The sequence below is a fragment of the Haemorhous mexicanus genome, chromosome 7 (genome assembly GCF_027477595.1).
Source record: "Haemorhous mexicanus isolate bHaeMex1 chromosome 7, bHaeMex1.pri, whole genome shotgun sequence".
Taxonomy (NCBI): Eukaryota; Metazoa; Chordata; class Aves; order Passeriformes; family Fringillidae; genus Haemorhous; species Haemorhous mexicanus.
In genome coordinates, this window is record NC_082347.1 from 35,681,928 (window position 1) to 35,698,644 (window position 16,717).

Consider the following 16,717-nt stretch of genomic DNA (forward strand, 5'->3'; position numbering starts at 1 on the left):
GAATAAACTATAATAGACTATTACTAGCTCAAGCATGAAACTGATGGGAGTTTGGAGATGAAAAATAATCTAAAAAGTACAATGCAAGTTCTCTTTTCACCAGAAAAGTTTCTGTTGGTAGATGTACTGGAACATCAGATTTCCTGGGGTTATGCAGGGATGCTCTTTGCCTAAGAAAATCTCTCAGTGGTATGTGTGGTGACATTCCTGAAGGAAACAACTCCGTGTCCCCTTGTCAGAGGGGTGGCTCAAGGAAAGAAAGAGTGTCCAGAGTGTCCCTGCACTAGCTGAGCAGGTTCTGTGGGCAGCCAGCATGGCTGAAACCCATCCTGAAGCTATTCTAAATACTGCTCTGACCTTGGAGTAAGACAACAAATGTAAAATCAGAAATACAGAAGATAAAAGCAGAGTAGTCCATTTTTTCATGCACAAAACAGCCCCACCAAAGTCAAGAAGTTCTGGGGCAGCAGCAAGCCAAGAGAGCATTGATCTTATTCCACATGTTTTACTTGCTTTTAGAAGTAATATGGGTATATAATGATCATACAGAAAGCACTGATCTGTAGTCTAAGATTGCAAAACAAATATTTTTTACCAGTTAAGGATGATGTGCTGTATTAAGAGCATTTTTTTTTTTACTCCACTCTCAAAACAAAGTGAAGGCAGATAAAAAAATGTGAGCCCAGGAGTTGGCAGTCTGTGATACACCCAGACATTTACAGAGGTTGTTCTGAAACAAACTGTCCATTCTGAAAAATTTGCAATGCTACATGATGGCCAGTTACTGAGATGTACCTCCAGCATTTCATAATGACTAACTGGCAAAGGGAGCATCGTTACTGAGAGGAAAACCACTGTGATCTATGCTTGAACTGGAACAAAGTGAACTAAATATTCAAATAATACAGCTTGAATTTAACAGAGTTCTTAGTCGTATGTGCTTTATAATAAAAAAACTTCCTTTAATGGTTTATAAAATGTGCCTGAAAAAAATTAATGTAAGCACAAACATTATCTTTTGATGTAAGGTCATCTCTCAATAACCTTAGACAAGGGTCACAGTCAGCTCACACAGAAAATCTATCATCAACAGTAAACACACCAGAAAACCCCTTCTGTGCCACTTGTTTTAAAGCCAGCAGATCATTAAAGCATAGGAAACAACCACAGGAAACAACCAGCACCTCTGCTGAGAAGTCTTTGCAGACACTGCCACATTTACATCTCGCTTCCACTTAGAGGAGTTACTCCAGTTAACACTGCAGTGATTATTAACATAATTAAAGCAATGTAATTTCTATTCAGTAAACATGAGAATGCTAAAATTTGAAGATATGCATGTGGCTGTCACTTGCTCTGTAGAGAAACAAAGTTTTATTTTTAGCTCCAGTGCTTACATTTTCTTGCAGCTATTTTAACAGATGAACTGCCACCAGAAATATTCTCTCACTGGGCCCTGATGTAGAATGATATAAATAACCTTTACAAAGTCCAGCATAATGGAATGGTAAAATCAGTTGACATTCTCCTAATTAGCACTGCCTGAAGATTGACCTACATAAAACAGGAAGAGCCAAAATCACCCCTGGAATAAATCCACTGAAGTCACTGATGTCAGAGGAAGTACACTGGGAATGGACTTGATAGAACAGATCTGTTATTTACATTAAACACAGAGCAGTTCTTGCCTGTAGCACATACATGGCTTGAGGTAAATGAAAAAAGAATTTTGATTTATTAAAGAAAATGGTATTGTATGATATATACACCCTTTCTTGCCCCAGTAACAGCAAGTTAGCCAACTGTGACTGGGTGTACATGACAGATCTTCTCTACACTACATCTAATAGATCAGGGGGTGGAAACTGCTCATCAAACCAGTGGATGCTAAACTCCTTTCTACAGCAATCTCTCAACTAACAATTCAAAAAGTCAGCAGTAGCAGTACTCCTAGTGGAACCCCATCCAGCAAAGCAATTAAGTGCTTGCATAACTGTAAGGACATGAGCAGCTTCAAATTGAGATCTCTATTAAAGTTTAATGACAAATTTAACTGTCTTGGATTTCAATATTTTTGACTAAACACGCGTGAAACTGCTTAATTAGCATATGTAGTTTAATCTCTCCCCCCCCCAATAAATCAACAAAACAAAATGGGTCACATTAGCCCTGCTGTAACCCCCACCCTGGCTCATGTTCCTAATCTGTAGTCTTCCTATTTCTTAAATTATACAGGCAGCTTTTCTTTCCCACTTCAATTAACAAAATAAGGGTTTTCAGGCAAAATGAGCACTCAGGGGATTGTTCCTTATCACTCTCTACAACTACCTGAGGAGGCTGCAGCAAGGTCTTCCTCCAAGTAACAAGTGACAGGATGAGATGAAATGGCCTCAAGTTGTGCCACAGAAGGTTTAGATTGGGTCTTAGGAAAATCTTCTTCATGGAATGAGTTTTCAAGCATTGGAACAGCTGACCAGGGAAGTGGTGGAGCCACCACCCCTTGGAAGTAGGTACCAGACCTGTAGATGTGGCACTTGGGGACATGGTTTAGTGGGGGGCTTGGCAGTGTTGGGTTTATGGCTGGATTTGATGTTCTTAATGGTTTTCTCCAACCTAAACAACTCTCTGAAGGATCACAAATACAAGTGCCCCAAGTTTTTGGAGCTGTAATGGTCACAGGTACCTCACTCAGCTCACTGAGTCATCTTCCTAGAAAGAGACTGACATGGAAGCAGGGTACCTAAATACAGCCAATAAAACCTGAGTCATTGGCATCCAAGTTTATTTTGTGATTGTTGCGTACTCAGACATGCACTCTTTATTTCCACTTCCACTTCTTCAGCCCTGCAGAGAGGTTATATGGAATATTCAGTGCCCCAGGTTATTTTTAACCTGATCAGCAGAGGATCTACCTGACTGCAGCGAGGCTGCCTGGAGAGTTTGAGCCTGCCTGACAAGGGACCTCAGCGTGAAATACTGTCTAGTTACTGCTTCTTGGAGCATGAACTCTCTTCACTGCTCCAGCACAAAGCCAAGGGAAAGTTGGGTGCAGGACTAAAGCTGAGCCATTTTTCTAATTACTGTATCCTTGTGTCTCTGTTCCTTTTGGAGAAATGTCAATCACCCAGCAAGCTTTAATCTTCAGGCCCCTCCTAAGCTGACCAGAGAGAGCATAAATGAGAGCCAGCCAAGCAGATCTGGGCACTGCAGAATGAGATCCATGCACACTTCAAAAGGGACAAAGCAGTCTTGTTTTGCAGGATGTTTGGATTTTTCTGATTCCAAAGGGATTTATGGATACCTTATAAGGAGGAACTGCTCGATTCATTTTGAGCTGTATTCAGATGGAAGAAATTTAAAGTTACCTTTGTTTCTGAGGGGGAAGGAAGAGCAATATTATGTTGCTCTGCTATTTGCTCTGCTAACAGAAGACATCAAAGTAATGAATCATGTAAAGAAAGGGAAGAAAATAATACAATATTGCAGTATTTTCTATCTTTACTTTGCCTTTCTTGAAAGGTTTTTGCTTATTTTGCAGAGACTGCATTAATATTTTTTTCCAGGCTAGCAGTTCCACACACACATATTCTACTACACCATCAAGTTTCCCCTGCAGAATACACCAGCTTCTTTCCCACCTCCCTTCAGACCCCATTTCTTGAGTTTTCTGAACTGTCACCATGCCTTACTATTAGTTCATTAAAATTAATGAACACCTGTTCTTTTTTTTCCACTTAAATAAATACACCTCCAGCAAAATAGACATGTATGCATATATTTACATGCCTGTATATACATATATGTATAAAAATCACTCTTCACATTCAGGCTATGTGAGGTGAGCTTGTGGGCATGGGCCAAAAAGCAGATTTACAATTTCTTCTGCCCCACTTGGTATTCTAGAGACACAGGAACTCTCCTGAGTGCAGGTGCAGAGAGCTCAGGCTCACCCTACTACACTGCAAGCATCCTACACCTTCTGCAGGGTGAGTCAGGCACCAGAGGTTTTGCACCCACTCCCTGACTCAGTCTCAAACACAGAATGCACTTCTCTAGAAACCTGCACTTCTCTAGAAACCAGGAGTGTCCTTTTCTGCATGTCCTTAACAGCATTACAGAAACTACACTGTGGCCCTGGTTTTGCATAACCACAGCAAACTGGTCATCTCAAGGAGCAGCCAGAGTGCTCCAGGTGCCAAAGTGATATAAATGCCCCAGAGGGACTCAGGCCCAGCTCTGTTATCCCAAACTGTGCAATGCTACTGTGTCCTTCATAAAAACACCCACCACCAAGTGCCCTTTGAACATGCAAAACTAGAGCCAGGCTGAGAGGGAGCACTCAGGCTTTTATCTGGCCAACTGAATTGTCACCAAGATCAGCTCCAAGGCTCAGAAAGGGAGGCAGCACCTCTGTTTTCCCTCTCATTTGCTGAATTACAGATGATCAGTGGACCGTGGCAGGATACTGAGGGAGGAAAAGCACAACATGCAGAGAAGCAGGTGAGGAGGCGCCCTGAGCGGCTGGAATGGAATCAAACGTGTCAGAGGGGTGGTGAAAGGCAGATAATTGCAGGAAGGTCTGGGAAGAGGAGATGAAAGGAGACTAAGCAAGGGGAAGAGGTAGGAGGGGAAAAAAGCAAGGGGAAAAAAAGTGAGAAAAACGAAGGAGAAGTATAAGGAATATAAAAGGTGAAGAAAAGGGCAAATTCCTTCTTCCCCTCTTCCATCTCCTCCTGCACATCCCTCCAGAGCACTGCTCCCTGTCAATCCTGGAACTGAGGACTGCTCCCTCCTAGGACAAGGTGGGCTCCCCCATTCTGAAGCAGGACAAGAAGGGCTGCCTGCACATTTATAACATCTCACCACAGACCTGTCTCTAGTGCAGAAGCACAAGGGTGCAGGGTTTGCAGTCAGAGTGGTTTTTGCTGCAGGAGCAGTCCACAGGACTCACACAGAGCAGCCACCTTTCCCAGCAGGTCCCAGGTGTAAAGCACCTGCAGATTTTCACATGCCTCACAGAAAAGGAGCACAGACACACTGAATCCCTTTCCAAGGTAAATTATCATTAAAAGTGTTCAACAGAATAGCACAAAGGAAAATTATTTCCTTGGCAAGTTTCTGATGTTTTCAGGAAGTGCAGCAAGCAGCTGAGCTTCTGTTCTAACATTTCCAGTGGATGAATTCTTCTCTGCACTGCCAACAGTGTTTGCATATCCATCCCCACAGAGGGTTCTGACACCTGCAGAGGCAGACATCCTCCGTGCAGAGCTGAATGGGTGATTGCAAAAAAAATTAAGATTGGATAGGAGAGGTGACCAAAAACTGGCCAAGAGGTAAGAACACACCAGGGAGAGCACATTTATAAAGAACTGACTCTCTGAGCACACAGTGCTGGAAACATTTCTCACTGTATTTTCAAGGAGATGACCCATGTACTGGAACCTAACTGGATAGTTCATTATTATCCTTCCCCTAACCCACATGAAGAAGTTATTTAAATATGTTAAGCATATTTTTCTATTTTTTTCAGTGTCAAACAGCTGCAGAGAGCAAAATGTACCTTTTTCAGAATTAAGGCAAAAAAATTAAGAAGACAACTGTCTTCTGAAATTAGCTAAGAACTACTTTATGGCTATTGAAGCTTCAAAAATGGACCTCAATGATCTGAGCAGTCTTTTTGAGTATAATTATTGTGAAGGACAAGGAAAAAGCTCCTATCAGTTTCTTTTATTAGCAAAAAGATGCTGCCCTTCTTTTCTGATCTTTGCAGGACATGAATGGATTAACAGCATTATTTCAATAAATAATGTGTCTGTATCATTATCATTCTGGTCAGTGTCTTCTGAACATATCCAGGAAAAAATCCCAAGTATGCAAATTCAAGACACAGATTATTAAAAAGACCAAACTAATGACTCACACTGTCATTACTCAAGCAAAACAGTATTTGCAGTACTGTCAAATGTGATAGTGTCAAATTTGGAGCACCCTGCCCTGCATTTGCAGCAGGATGATATCCTTAAAACATGCCAGTCAACTTTTTGAAGACTAACTGTTAGCTGAAGTGATCAGATCACAAAGTTCTTTAGAGGTTTGTGCTATTCCAGGACATCACTGGTGAAAGTTTTTGATGGTACACTGACTTTTCTTAGAAGATTTGTTTATGCTCACAACAGAAAAGAACTCTAATGGCTTCTTCTTGGGTTGGTTTTGTTTTTTGGTTTGGTTTGGGTTTTTTGGTGTTTTTTTTTTTCTTTTCTTTTCACTGAGCATTGACAGACATGCCTGAGAGACTACAATTGTTTAAGAGCTGGACTGGGGCACAAGCAGAGGCAGCAGACAAATGACAATCAAAGTGAACCATTCAGCATTCTGATGAAGTTGAAAATTAGGACTGTTTACATAAGTCAGAACTTATTTGCATTTCCTGACATTTCAGGTCTCTTTGTTCCTTGATTGAGAATCTCTTATATAACAGATTAATGAATTGAATAAAAAAATTATAAAAAAGCAAAGCATCCTGCTATGTTATGGTACCTGTAGTTTGGCCAGATTTTTTCCCTGCTCTTAACTCTGCTTCAGGAACAGATCTGGTGATATATACACCAGGATAAAACTTTTGAAGAGTGTTCAAAACTGAATGTTTAAATACTTTACACAGGCCCAGCTGATATTTTATACAGAGTACAGGCAGATTCAAATCTTGCATTTCTGAGTAAGCAGCATTCATAAACCATTTTATGAACGTATTTTCAGAAAACCTTTAGAGCTTGCACCCGTGTCTAAACTTGCATTATGAAAAGGCTTTAACAGATGTAATAGGCATGCAAATAACAGTTTCTAAATTACCTGGTTTCACAGTAGGCAGACCATATTTTCAAATTATTCTGCCATTTAGATACTCTCTGATTTCAAAATGAAATAGAAGTTACCAGAGTTAGAATTACACACCTACTGACTACTGCTTTTAGTTGTTCTAAACATATCTGGAATTCCTATAAGGACTGATATTCATCAGTGCCAATAGTTACAATAGCAAGGAGATCTCCCATTTCTTTCCTGCCCTGCCCAAGTCCCTGTTTTCCTGCAGGACTAGGGGAACAAATCTCACCCATTTCCTGTAGGTGCACAAGTCACAGAGACAAAATGTCTTTCACTGCTGACAGGCTGGGACAGCTTTGGTGCCAACTCCTCCTCTCCATGACAGCAGGGAGGGGAGGCATCAAACCACCAGCAGTTTAGAGAGCCCAGGAGGCTGTAACACAATGTGAGGTGACTCTCAGCAACACACCAAGCTGGATTTACCTGCACAGGACCAAAGTGCTGCCCACACTGAGCCTGCCTCACACCCTGCAGGGATTTGCCCACCCATTCTCTTGCACCAGTGCTGCCCCTCAGCCTCATAGCCAGGTCTCACTGAGCCTTGTAAGAGCCAGAACTTTTTAATTTTGATGTTCTAAAGCAAAGAAAATGGATTTACATTTACAAATAAATCAATTTTCATATCAGTGCTGGCTGCAACTTCAGGCAGATTTTACCAAGCTTTCTCCTGCAAGGTTGCAATGGAGAAGCCCAACATCAGACTCATGAAGTTAAATTAAACAAAATGCCATAAAAAACTTAACTGCTGAGACAACATTAGATCAAAGCTGACCAAAGAAAACCAGAGTCATGACAGAAGTAATGGCATTAATTTAACAAGGTAATTTCAGAATACTACAAGCCAAATAACAGCGAGAAGTCTCTCTATAAAATCCTCTCTCCAATTTCACTGGCCCTGTAACACACCCACAGTTTGGCAGAAAACACAGTAAACATTCTGTAACTCTACTAATTAACAGGACCTGTGTACAGGGAAGGCAATACATAGAAGCAAAAATACTAATGGAGCAACAAGGAAATACAAAAGGGATTATTACGAGGCTACACATACCCAGCTTCATAAAGTGCAGCATCAGCAATCAAGGTGCTGAATGCAAATCAGACTGCTGTGATTTAACTCTGCTCCTGTTGTGGCCAGCAGGAAATGTGTCTCCAGGTTCCCCCAAAGCCATGGAGGATAGGGCACTGCTCACCTCCTCACCTCTGAACGGCACTCAGGCACAACTGAAGTGCTCCCAAAAAAAGCTTAAAACCAGCAGTGGGAATCTCATAAACAAACTTCAAAGTAAATATTTTACCAGGCATAAGTAAGTACTTATTAAGATTTAGATGGTATCTTCAGTGTCCTTGACATTTTACAATAGTGTTTATCTCCCTTGTTTGCTAATTCACAGAATTGGATAATCTACAAGAAATTTACACATTAGAAACGAGCAGGATTCTCGGGCACGACTTCATAAATATGACATTAGCACAACAATGCTCTAATATAAACACACACAATGCTAAGCAGGAGCAAAGCATTTCCTGAGAGCAGAGGAGGGCCTGTTTGCCAGTGAGTAAGCTCTGTGTGAGAACCTGCAGGGACCCCAGGAGGGGAAAGGACCCAGCCTGTCCCGCGGAGCAGGGCTCTGCACTGCCAGAACACCCAGGGAAGGAGGCTGGGAATTAGGTCACTGAATCAATGACCCCCCCAGCTGCATCAGCCCAGCACTCTGCTCAGGGGAGGGGAGATGAGATAATTTTCAGTTTTATGAAGATAGTGGTGTTCTGTCTACAATGTGGACTCCTTTTCTTCCAATTAAAAACACAAGAGTAGTCTGTGCATCGTGATTATTTATGAAGTCCTACGTGAAGCTTGTATTCCCAATTATTAGTACTCACATGGACAATGAAAATAAATCCCATTATAATAAAAAATTCTATTTTTACCTGGTACTAATGGGACATAAAAATTATACTGAGACATTATTTCATAGAGACACACAATGTTTCCAACAAAAACCTGTAAAAATTAAACTGGGGGTTTAAAGACTCTTCCATAATGCGAGGGAGTAGCTGTGCCCAGTTTTGGAGAAGGCACACACTGTAAGCAAAAGAGGGCTTTTGTTACTCTGTAAAGGATGTCAGAGGCATTTGCTTTTTTTCCCTGACTCATCCTTTTCCTTAGTGGGCACTCTGACCCTTAGTCCAGGCAAATCCATCAGCACCAAAAAGTTCTCCCTGGTACCTCATTAATCACTCCCCTGCCGTGGGCTATCTTACCTGCAGATGTAATTCTTCTTGCAGGACTCTTGTAAATTCAGGCAGTTCGGTTTCTCCCTGTCCTCATAGGAGCACACAGGAACAATAGTCTGGCGCCTCCTCTCAGTACAGGCTACGTCTCGACAGGAGCAGAAGAGCATCCCGTAGCTGTGCTTGGGGGGGACCTTGTCAAAAAACAGCCGCAGGGCCTTATGGCACTTCCGCTTGTTACAGATCTCATTGGACGTGCTGCTGGTGCAGGGGGTTATGTAAGCAGATCTGAACCTCTTGCAGGTATCGTTTAGGTTACAAGCTTTGGCTGCATCCAAGCAATTGTTCCCCTTTGAAAGTACTGGCTCCACTAGAAAAAACAACACAACAGCAGTGAGAAAGGCGTCACATTTACACTTCGTGCTCTGCGGTTATTTCAGTGTTAACGAGACCCTGAATACAATTATTTGTTACATACAAAGCTTTCAGTGCCAGGAACTGGGACCAGTCCTCCTGTTTCTCAGGGTAATGGTTGAACAAGTGAACAAGAGCATGGGCATGCTGTGAGGGCAGAATGCTGGGGAATAAATGACACTCTGGGCAGGCTGTACTTCATCATCTTTGCAGCAGACATGCAGGGTGAGTATTGGGTAAGACTTGGTCTCACTAAACAGCTCTCTTTCTCTAAAAGCATACATCTGGCATAAGAACACAGTGAGAACATGGGCTTCTAACTCTGGTTTTGTAAAGCTCTGACACTTTCCAGTTCTTTACCTTGAACAAGTTAAATGACATGCTGTGCCTACCCCAGGTGACAACATTTAAAAGTAATCTGTGTACTGTGCAGAAAGTAAAGCAGACATGCCCAGCACTACATTTTTGAGGTCTGAGGACGGCCCACCCAGATAGGAAGGAAATCAGGTGCAGCCTCCTGTCTGGGAGCCCTCTAAGGCCACCCACAAGTTCCATACTTAGGTAAAACACTGTCATAAGATCTAGAAATGCCACCTGAACCCTGGAAAATTTATGAACTTTACAAGGTTTGAAGAAGCTGACATAAAATTTAAAAATGACTGTGAAAGAAGCATTTTAAAACAAGGATGTCCCTTTCTTAGAAACACACACACACACACATACACACTACAAGAAATCATAGTAAAACTTAAACTCAGATATAAGTTAAGGCTATAATTACACATTCAATTTCTCAATACATTACCCAGATATTAAAACCCAATAGATGCTTTGCTTGAAAACTAAGGCAACTGGCATCAGATTGTAAAATTCAATTAAGAATAATTGTAATGCTGCTTTGGATGTTAGGAATGCCAACATCAGAGATCCAAGAAAATACATTAATTTCCCACTGCTACAGAATTTGCAAGCTGAACAAAACATTTTGCAAATATCTGAAATCTGCTGCAACCTCTTGGGGGGCTGGCCAAAGATAAAACATTTCAAATGATCCAAAGCTCTAAATTACTCTTACAAAAAGCTTTTTTCCCCTAGATCTTTCACCTTTATCCAGAAACTCAGCCCAAGGTCCATCTACATCTCGCTGCCTCTCATCTCCATTCTCCTACCATGCTTCCTGCCATTCCCAGATCAGGACATGAACTTTTTCTCTTTTTCCACAGCAGGAAAACGTGGAGCAGCTTGGCTGAGATGCATTTGTTGGAACACATTGTGCCCAAGATGGGCCTTGACTGCTTGCACACACTTCCAATTATTCAAATAGATCACCTGCAACTGTCCCATGCATCTTACCTACCCAAAAATAACACAAAGCTAAGGAGCATTAGATCTGTGTTTCACTCTGGCAGCGTGCCATAGCTGTGTTCAGTGTGTTTGTACATTTAACCTTTGTGATTTAACAATCACACTCCAAGTCCTTCCCAGTCTCAGCTGCTTGCACAACAAAATGGCAACTTTTGCATCTTCTCTTCATAAATTACAAAACTGTAAATATGCAACATTTGACTATAAATTAAGAGCCCAGCATTTCTTATAATAGCAGCCTACAACAGATTATGCAACATCAGATGCAGAAGAGACACCCAAAACACAACCCTCTCATAAAATTATAACATTTTTATATAAAATGTTGTACTACATTAGCATACAACTATAATATTAACTATGAACTCTCAAAGTTTTTTTTATACAGTATATAGAATTATATGTTTAGTACAAATATAATTACTATGTAATCTGCAGGGCATATAATTATGCAATATATGAATAGTATATGCTAATTACTATGTGATTGCAGAGTAATTACATGGTTATTTGTGCCTGGGAGTCAACTACTGAATTCCACTATTTAAAACAAAATTCTGTGGAACAGCTCTGAATGGGTACTGCAATATGAACAGACTTCAGCTTACAGTATTCATATATGCTGCTACAGAATTAAAAAGCACTGTGAATACAAGCATCTCAAAAATCAGAAGGGACAGGTTAATCAATCTTTTTTAAAAGGCAGAACATAAGCCAAGTCACTGACAGTGCAAACAGCAGTGAGAGTTATCTTGGGTGAAAGTTGAATTAGGTGCAAAGTCTTCAGACAATATAGTTATGCATATTCATACCTGTCATTCAATTTATATCTGCCCAACACTCACATTCCTCTGCACATCAACTCTGAATACAGACTGGTTTGGGGGGCTTTGTTTTTTAAACCAGCCCTAGCTGTAATGTGCCCCTTGTCTTTTCTGTTTAGATACATGTCTCTAACTATTGTTTCTGGCATACTTGTAGCATTATACAAATTATTTTTATCTTTTAAAAACAAGACTAAATGTAGAAGAGGAGCATCAACCGCATCAGAATTAAACCAGACTGTCTAAACCAACTCTTCTCATTAATACCAACTTCTCTTTAAGCTTTTAAATCACATTTGAATGCAAAATTGACAATCTACAACACATTTAATGCTTTATTTCTATTGCAAAAGTGCAGAATTATTCCCAAGTCCTGGGGTAACTACAAACAGTTAACAACACTGGGAGTGTTCCTGAGGATTACTTATGCAGCAGTAATTTATAAGGTCAAAATTTCACCCAGCTTCTGTTCTGCAAAGCTTAAATTATTAAGACAGGCAGGAGTTTGGCTCTTACCAGGTAGAGACTACTTTAAAAGCAAATGGATCTTATCCAGAGCTACTTTTCATGCCAGAATCCTTTGAGAAAGGTTTGTGTAAGGAGATCCTTCTTCAGTTCTTCCCTCTCTTGGGGCATTAGGATATGGACTGGGGGCAGTCAGGGCAGGAGCCTGCAACAAGTCAAGATTTCTCTGCACCACCATTTCCCAACCCAGAGCTTCCTCTCTCCCAAATCCACTTTGCCTGGGCCCGTTCTGGAAATTGCTGCCAAACCACAGAGCCCTGCACGGCTGCCAAATCCCCAGAGAGCCCGTGGGAAGTCACTTCACACAGGGGATGAGTGGTGCCTCCTGGCTGGGAGGTCCCGTCTGCAGCGTGGGGCCCAGGAGAGCTGAGCTGAGCTGGAAGCACCAGGATGCTGCTGCCTCCCAGCAGGAGCCTCCATCAGCAGCTGGGGATGCTGCCCTGATGGGGGGCAGGCAGAGGGATGGCAGAGCCCAGGCAGAGCCAGGAGCTGAGCCCTGGTGGGACAGCAGCAGCGCTGGGACTCCCAAACCCCCCCTCCCAGCAGGCAGGTGCTGCACAGCTCACACAAACTGGGCAGGACCAGTGGGCACTGACACTGACCTGCCTTCACCTGCACCCCCCCAGCTCTTCTACTGCACTTGTAACACGTGTGCCACATTTTCTGACCAATTCTACTGGTGAAAAATCAATCCTTGGACTACAGTGCAGCCACTCTGATGTTGTTACCTCCTGCATCCCTCCACCCCGGCCCAACACAGCCACAGGTGCAGCAGTCCTGGACTCAATCTCCCACAGACCACAGAAAGAAGAGAGTCAAAAGGCCCTGTCATTTATCCAGAGGTGCTTCTAAAGTCTTAACAGGGCTTCCTCTACCCTGTTTAATCTTCCTCATGCTTCACCCTCTTTCACAGCCTCTCCACCTTCATCTTTCATTTTCTTTGCACCTCCATTTCTATTTCATTTCTACCTCCTGTGCCTCCTCAGCTCCTGGTAATCAACCCCATAGTACTCAAAAAAAGATTCTCAATGGGTACTGGGAGATTCTTATTTGTGCTCCCACTAGCCAGAAGGAGCACAAGGAATATTAGCTGTTCTGTAAGACTCTTATTAAGCAGCAAAATGGACATTTAGTTTTCAATTTTCTTACAGCATATAAAAAACAATTTACTGAGGTTGTCATTAAAATTACCATTACTATTTGCAAGTAATTAGCATTAGTAGGTTTTCCAGTGGATATAGCGAAGGGAATGCTGTAAAGAGGGCAATAAATGCTAATGTGATGGAAGGCAAAATTACAAAGTGGTAGAGGTGACCACATGGGTATGAGCCTTCTCCAACAAAGGTGCAGAATATGGCATACAGGAACCAAAATCTGACCAAAATTAAGAAGAGAGCCATGATCCCACTTAAACAAAAATACTGCTGTGTGGTTCACAAAAGTATTTGTGCTTTGTAAGAGCAGATTAAAAAGTAAGGAAAAAATAGCAAATATGGTCATCTGGATTAAAATAAACCACCATTTTCCTGGAAAAATTACTTCTAATCCCAAATGGAAGAAAAAAAAAAAAGAGTTGAAAAAAGAGTTGTCCCCAAAAACATCCTGAGACAGTGTTATTCTGAAGTTCTACTTCTCTTCTGCTCAGCATTTACTAAACAGCTGGCCTAATTCAAACCTTTTCCATAATCTTAATAAGCAGGTGACTTAGTTTTTAAATTAAAGCTAATATATTATTAGTTACGACCAGAGCTTTCAGAATACTACCATATTCAACATGATTCATGTTGAAAGTACAGTTGATGGCACCAGGTGACAAAGATGAGACTGATGGCTGTGAGAAGTACAACCAAAGCTACAGCAGCAGAAAGATCTAAACAAACCTAAAACGAGACTTCAGCTTCCTAAGACCAAAGCTGAAACATTTTACATTCCTGGTTTGTCAATAAGTCTTTGATTACACAAATTGCCAAGGTCCCTCAGAATTCCCTTCTGAATACCCCCATAAATTTACTGGAGGTGGTAAATACCACCATCTCCTGCCCATGCCACTTAGAGACTGGGAACAATCACGTTGCTTAGCATGAACCAACAGGCATGATTTGGAAGTGTTCATCTACCATGTTATGTTTGGAAGTGCTCAGCTCCTGTGTTATGCACAACTGCTGTGTGTGAAGTCTTTCCCAACACACCCTGGCCTTTGTTTCTGTGAGACTCTGCCGGTGAATCATCAGCCGGGATCTTGCAGACTTTGGTTCAGTGCCTCCCGTGGCATGAGAGACTCAGAAACACTGTTCTCATTTCCCAGAGGGGCTCTCAAACCATCTCACTGCAGAGTGTTCTCAACAAGGAAATAGTACATATTGCAAAACAAAGAGGAAGCAAGATGCTTCAGCCCAAGAATGAGAGCTCTCACTGGGAGGCAGACTGCTGGCTGCTGGCCTGCACCCAGGAAGGAGAGTTACTTCTCTTACAAGAGCAATGACTGGAAACCTTCCCTGAAGAAGACTCTAACAGCCTGCAGAGGCATGATCCCACTTGTACTCCCTACTTCTAATCCCTTCAAAAAATCCAAAACCCTTTCTATAGCACATCTCCTTGCCCTTCCTTCCACACCAAGGTACTGCCAAACCCACAGGAAGGGTCCCCTCCAGGCTTTCTGAAATCCTGCAGAGACGAGCAGAGAGCAATGACACCCCACTTCCTCAAGGACTGTTCTGATCCCTACCCTAGTGGCTGAAGCACCAGGACCCCTGGTGCTGGGTGCCATTACATTTCTGGCTGGCTGCTCCCAGGAGCACACACTGACTGCTGCCTGGGCAGATGCTCCTCCCTGAGGCTGAGAGTCTGGCTCCTCCAGTCCAAAGCCTTCCAACAAAGCTCAGTTTCTGTATTTCCAGACACCTTTCACTAGACCAGGTTGCTCAAACTTCATCCAACTTGGCCTTGAATATTTCCATGGGTGGGCCATCTGCAGACTGTTCCAGTGCCTCACCACCCTCATAGTAAAGAGTTTCTTCTTCCTTTTTTTATTTGTTTGCTAGGTGTCAAAACTGTCTTCTCTGTGTACCTTATAAAGATTCTGAGCATCTCCTAAGGATTTTAGATATCACCTCGAAGCAGAGGCTTCTGACTTTCAGGTGGACACATTGATCTTTTGGTCTGCTCCTGGAAGTTTAATTCTACTAATGGGGCCACATTCTGTAAATGCTGACTTTTTTATTGCCCAAGTTCAGCAGAGGATCTGGGCTCTAATACTTGACAGAGCTCTCACCTATATTTTGACTTAGATCCTGCTTTAGTTAACCATTACCTGGTGCATTTCATAGACACTGCAAATAAAGGTTGCAGTGAAACTGCAATTGCTAAGCTGCATATGTATTGATTAAAAAGGGGGAAATTGTATCTTACTATTTCCTTTAATACTTAAATTCTTTACTGGGGAGGAATGGGGAAAAGCGACTAGAAAACCCCAAGGTGGGTGAGCCCTATGTGTTGGCTGAGGGACATCTGCTCAAATTACAAGTTATGTAAGAGGAAAGTCTTATAAAACAACGGTGATCTGGTTTAAATTTTAGTTCCACAAGGGCAGAGAGGGAGAGGAAACCCAGCTCCCCAGTGTTAACAATACTGTGGCATACACTGCTGAAATTCTGTCTTCACTCACAAATACCCTGATCTATCACCTTTCATTTCTGTTACAAATCTAATGAAAGGTTATGCCAGGGTCCCTAATTTTCCACATGGCACTGAGGACAGCGGTTCTACATTATATTTATGCCAGCACAGTCATTTTGTTCTCTGCAGCTATTCTGAATTTTCAATAATTTAAGTTATGAATTTGGCTCTTTAAAGCTACTGTTACTTCTGTCCAAAATATCTCACTTAGGAGGCAGAACCACATTAATAAAGTCAGGGACTTGCTAAACAAAGAAACTACAGTTGTTGCAAACTGATCCAGTCACTGTTTCTCACATTACTGCACCAATGATTCCAGTTCCACACTAAAGAGTTTTAGGGTGTAAAGATCATTTTAACCTACCTACACTGCACTAACACCGGGGATGGATTATGCATGACTGGGGCCATGTACAGCATACAATTTTTTTTTGTGAGGGATTCAGTCATTCCACACACAATTCATGCTCTGTACTGAGTGAGAGGCTGGGTTTGTGATGTGGAAGGCTATCAACTCAGTTTCAGCTGAGTTCTTCTAATTAATTTCCCCTTAAAAATAGAGTGCAAACGTGTTTCTGCATATGCTCTCATCTTACACAGTTCAGTATTTTATTATTAGCTAAATACTAAGACAACAGAATTAGGAAAGAACCAGAAGACATGGAAATAGAGAATAAACCTGTGAAAACATTCCAACCTACACGGTTGCCATGAGAAGTGATTTACTGCACGCAAGTTCTCAAGACACAGTGAGGGACTGTTTTGCCAAAGTCATGCCAATTTGCAGGGCAACTTTC

At 41.9% G+C, this 16,717-nt stretch overlaps 1 protein-coding gene across 1 annotated transcript in view; it reads right to left on the minus strand.

The window, feature by feature from the left end:
* Nucleotides 1-16,717, minus strand: part of GFRA1 (GDNF family receptor alpha 1) — a 131,812-nt gene that overhangs the window by 40,500 nt on the left and 74,595 nt on the right. The window contains exon 4 of the mRNA XM_059852020.1: nucleotides 9,148-9,487. Coding sequence (XP_059708003.1) covers nucleotides 9,148-9,487 — 340 coding nt within the window. The remainder of the gene's footprint in view (nucleotides 1-9,147; nucleotides 9,488-16,717) is intronic.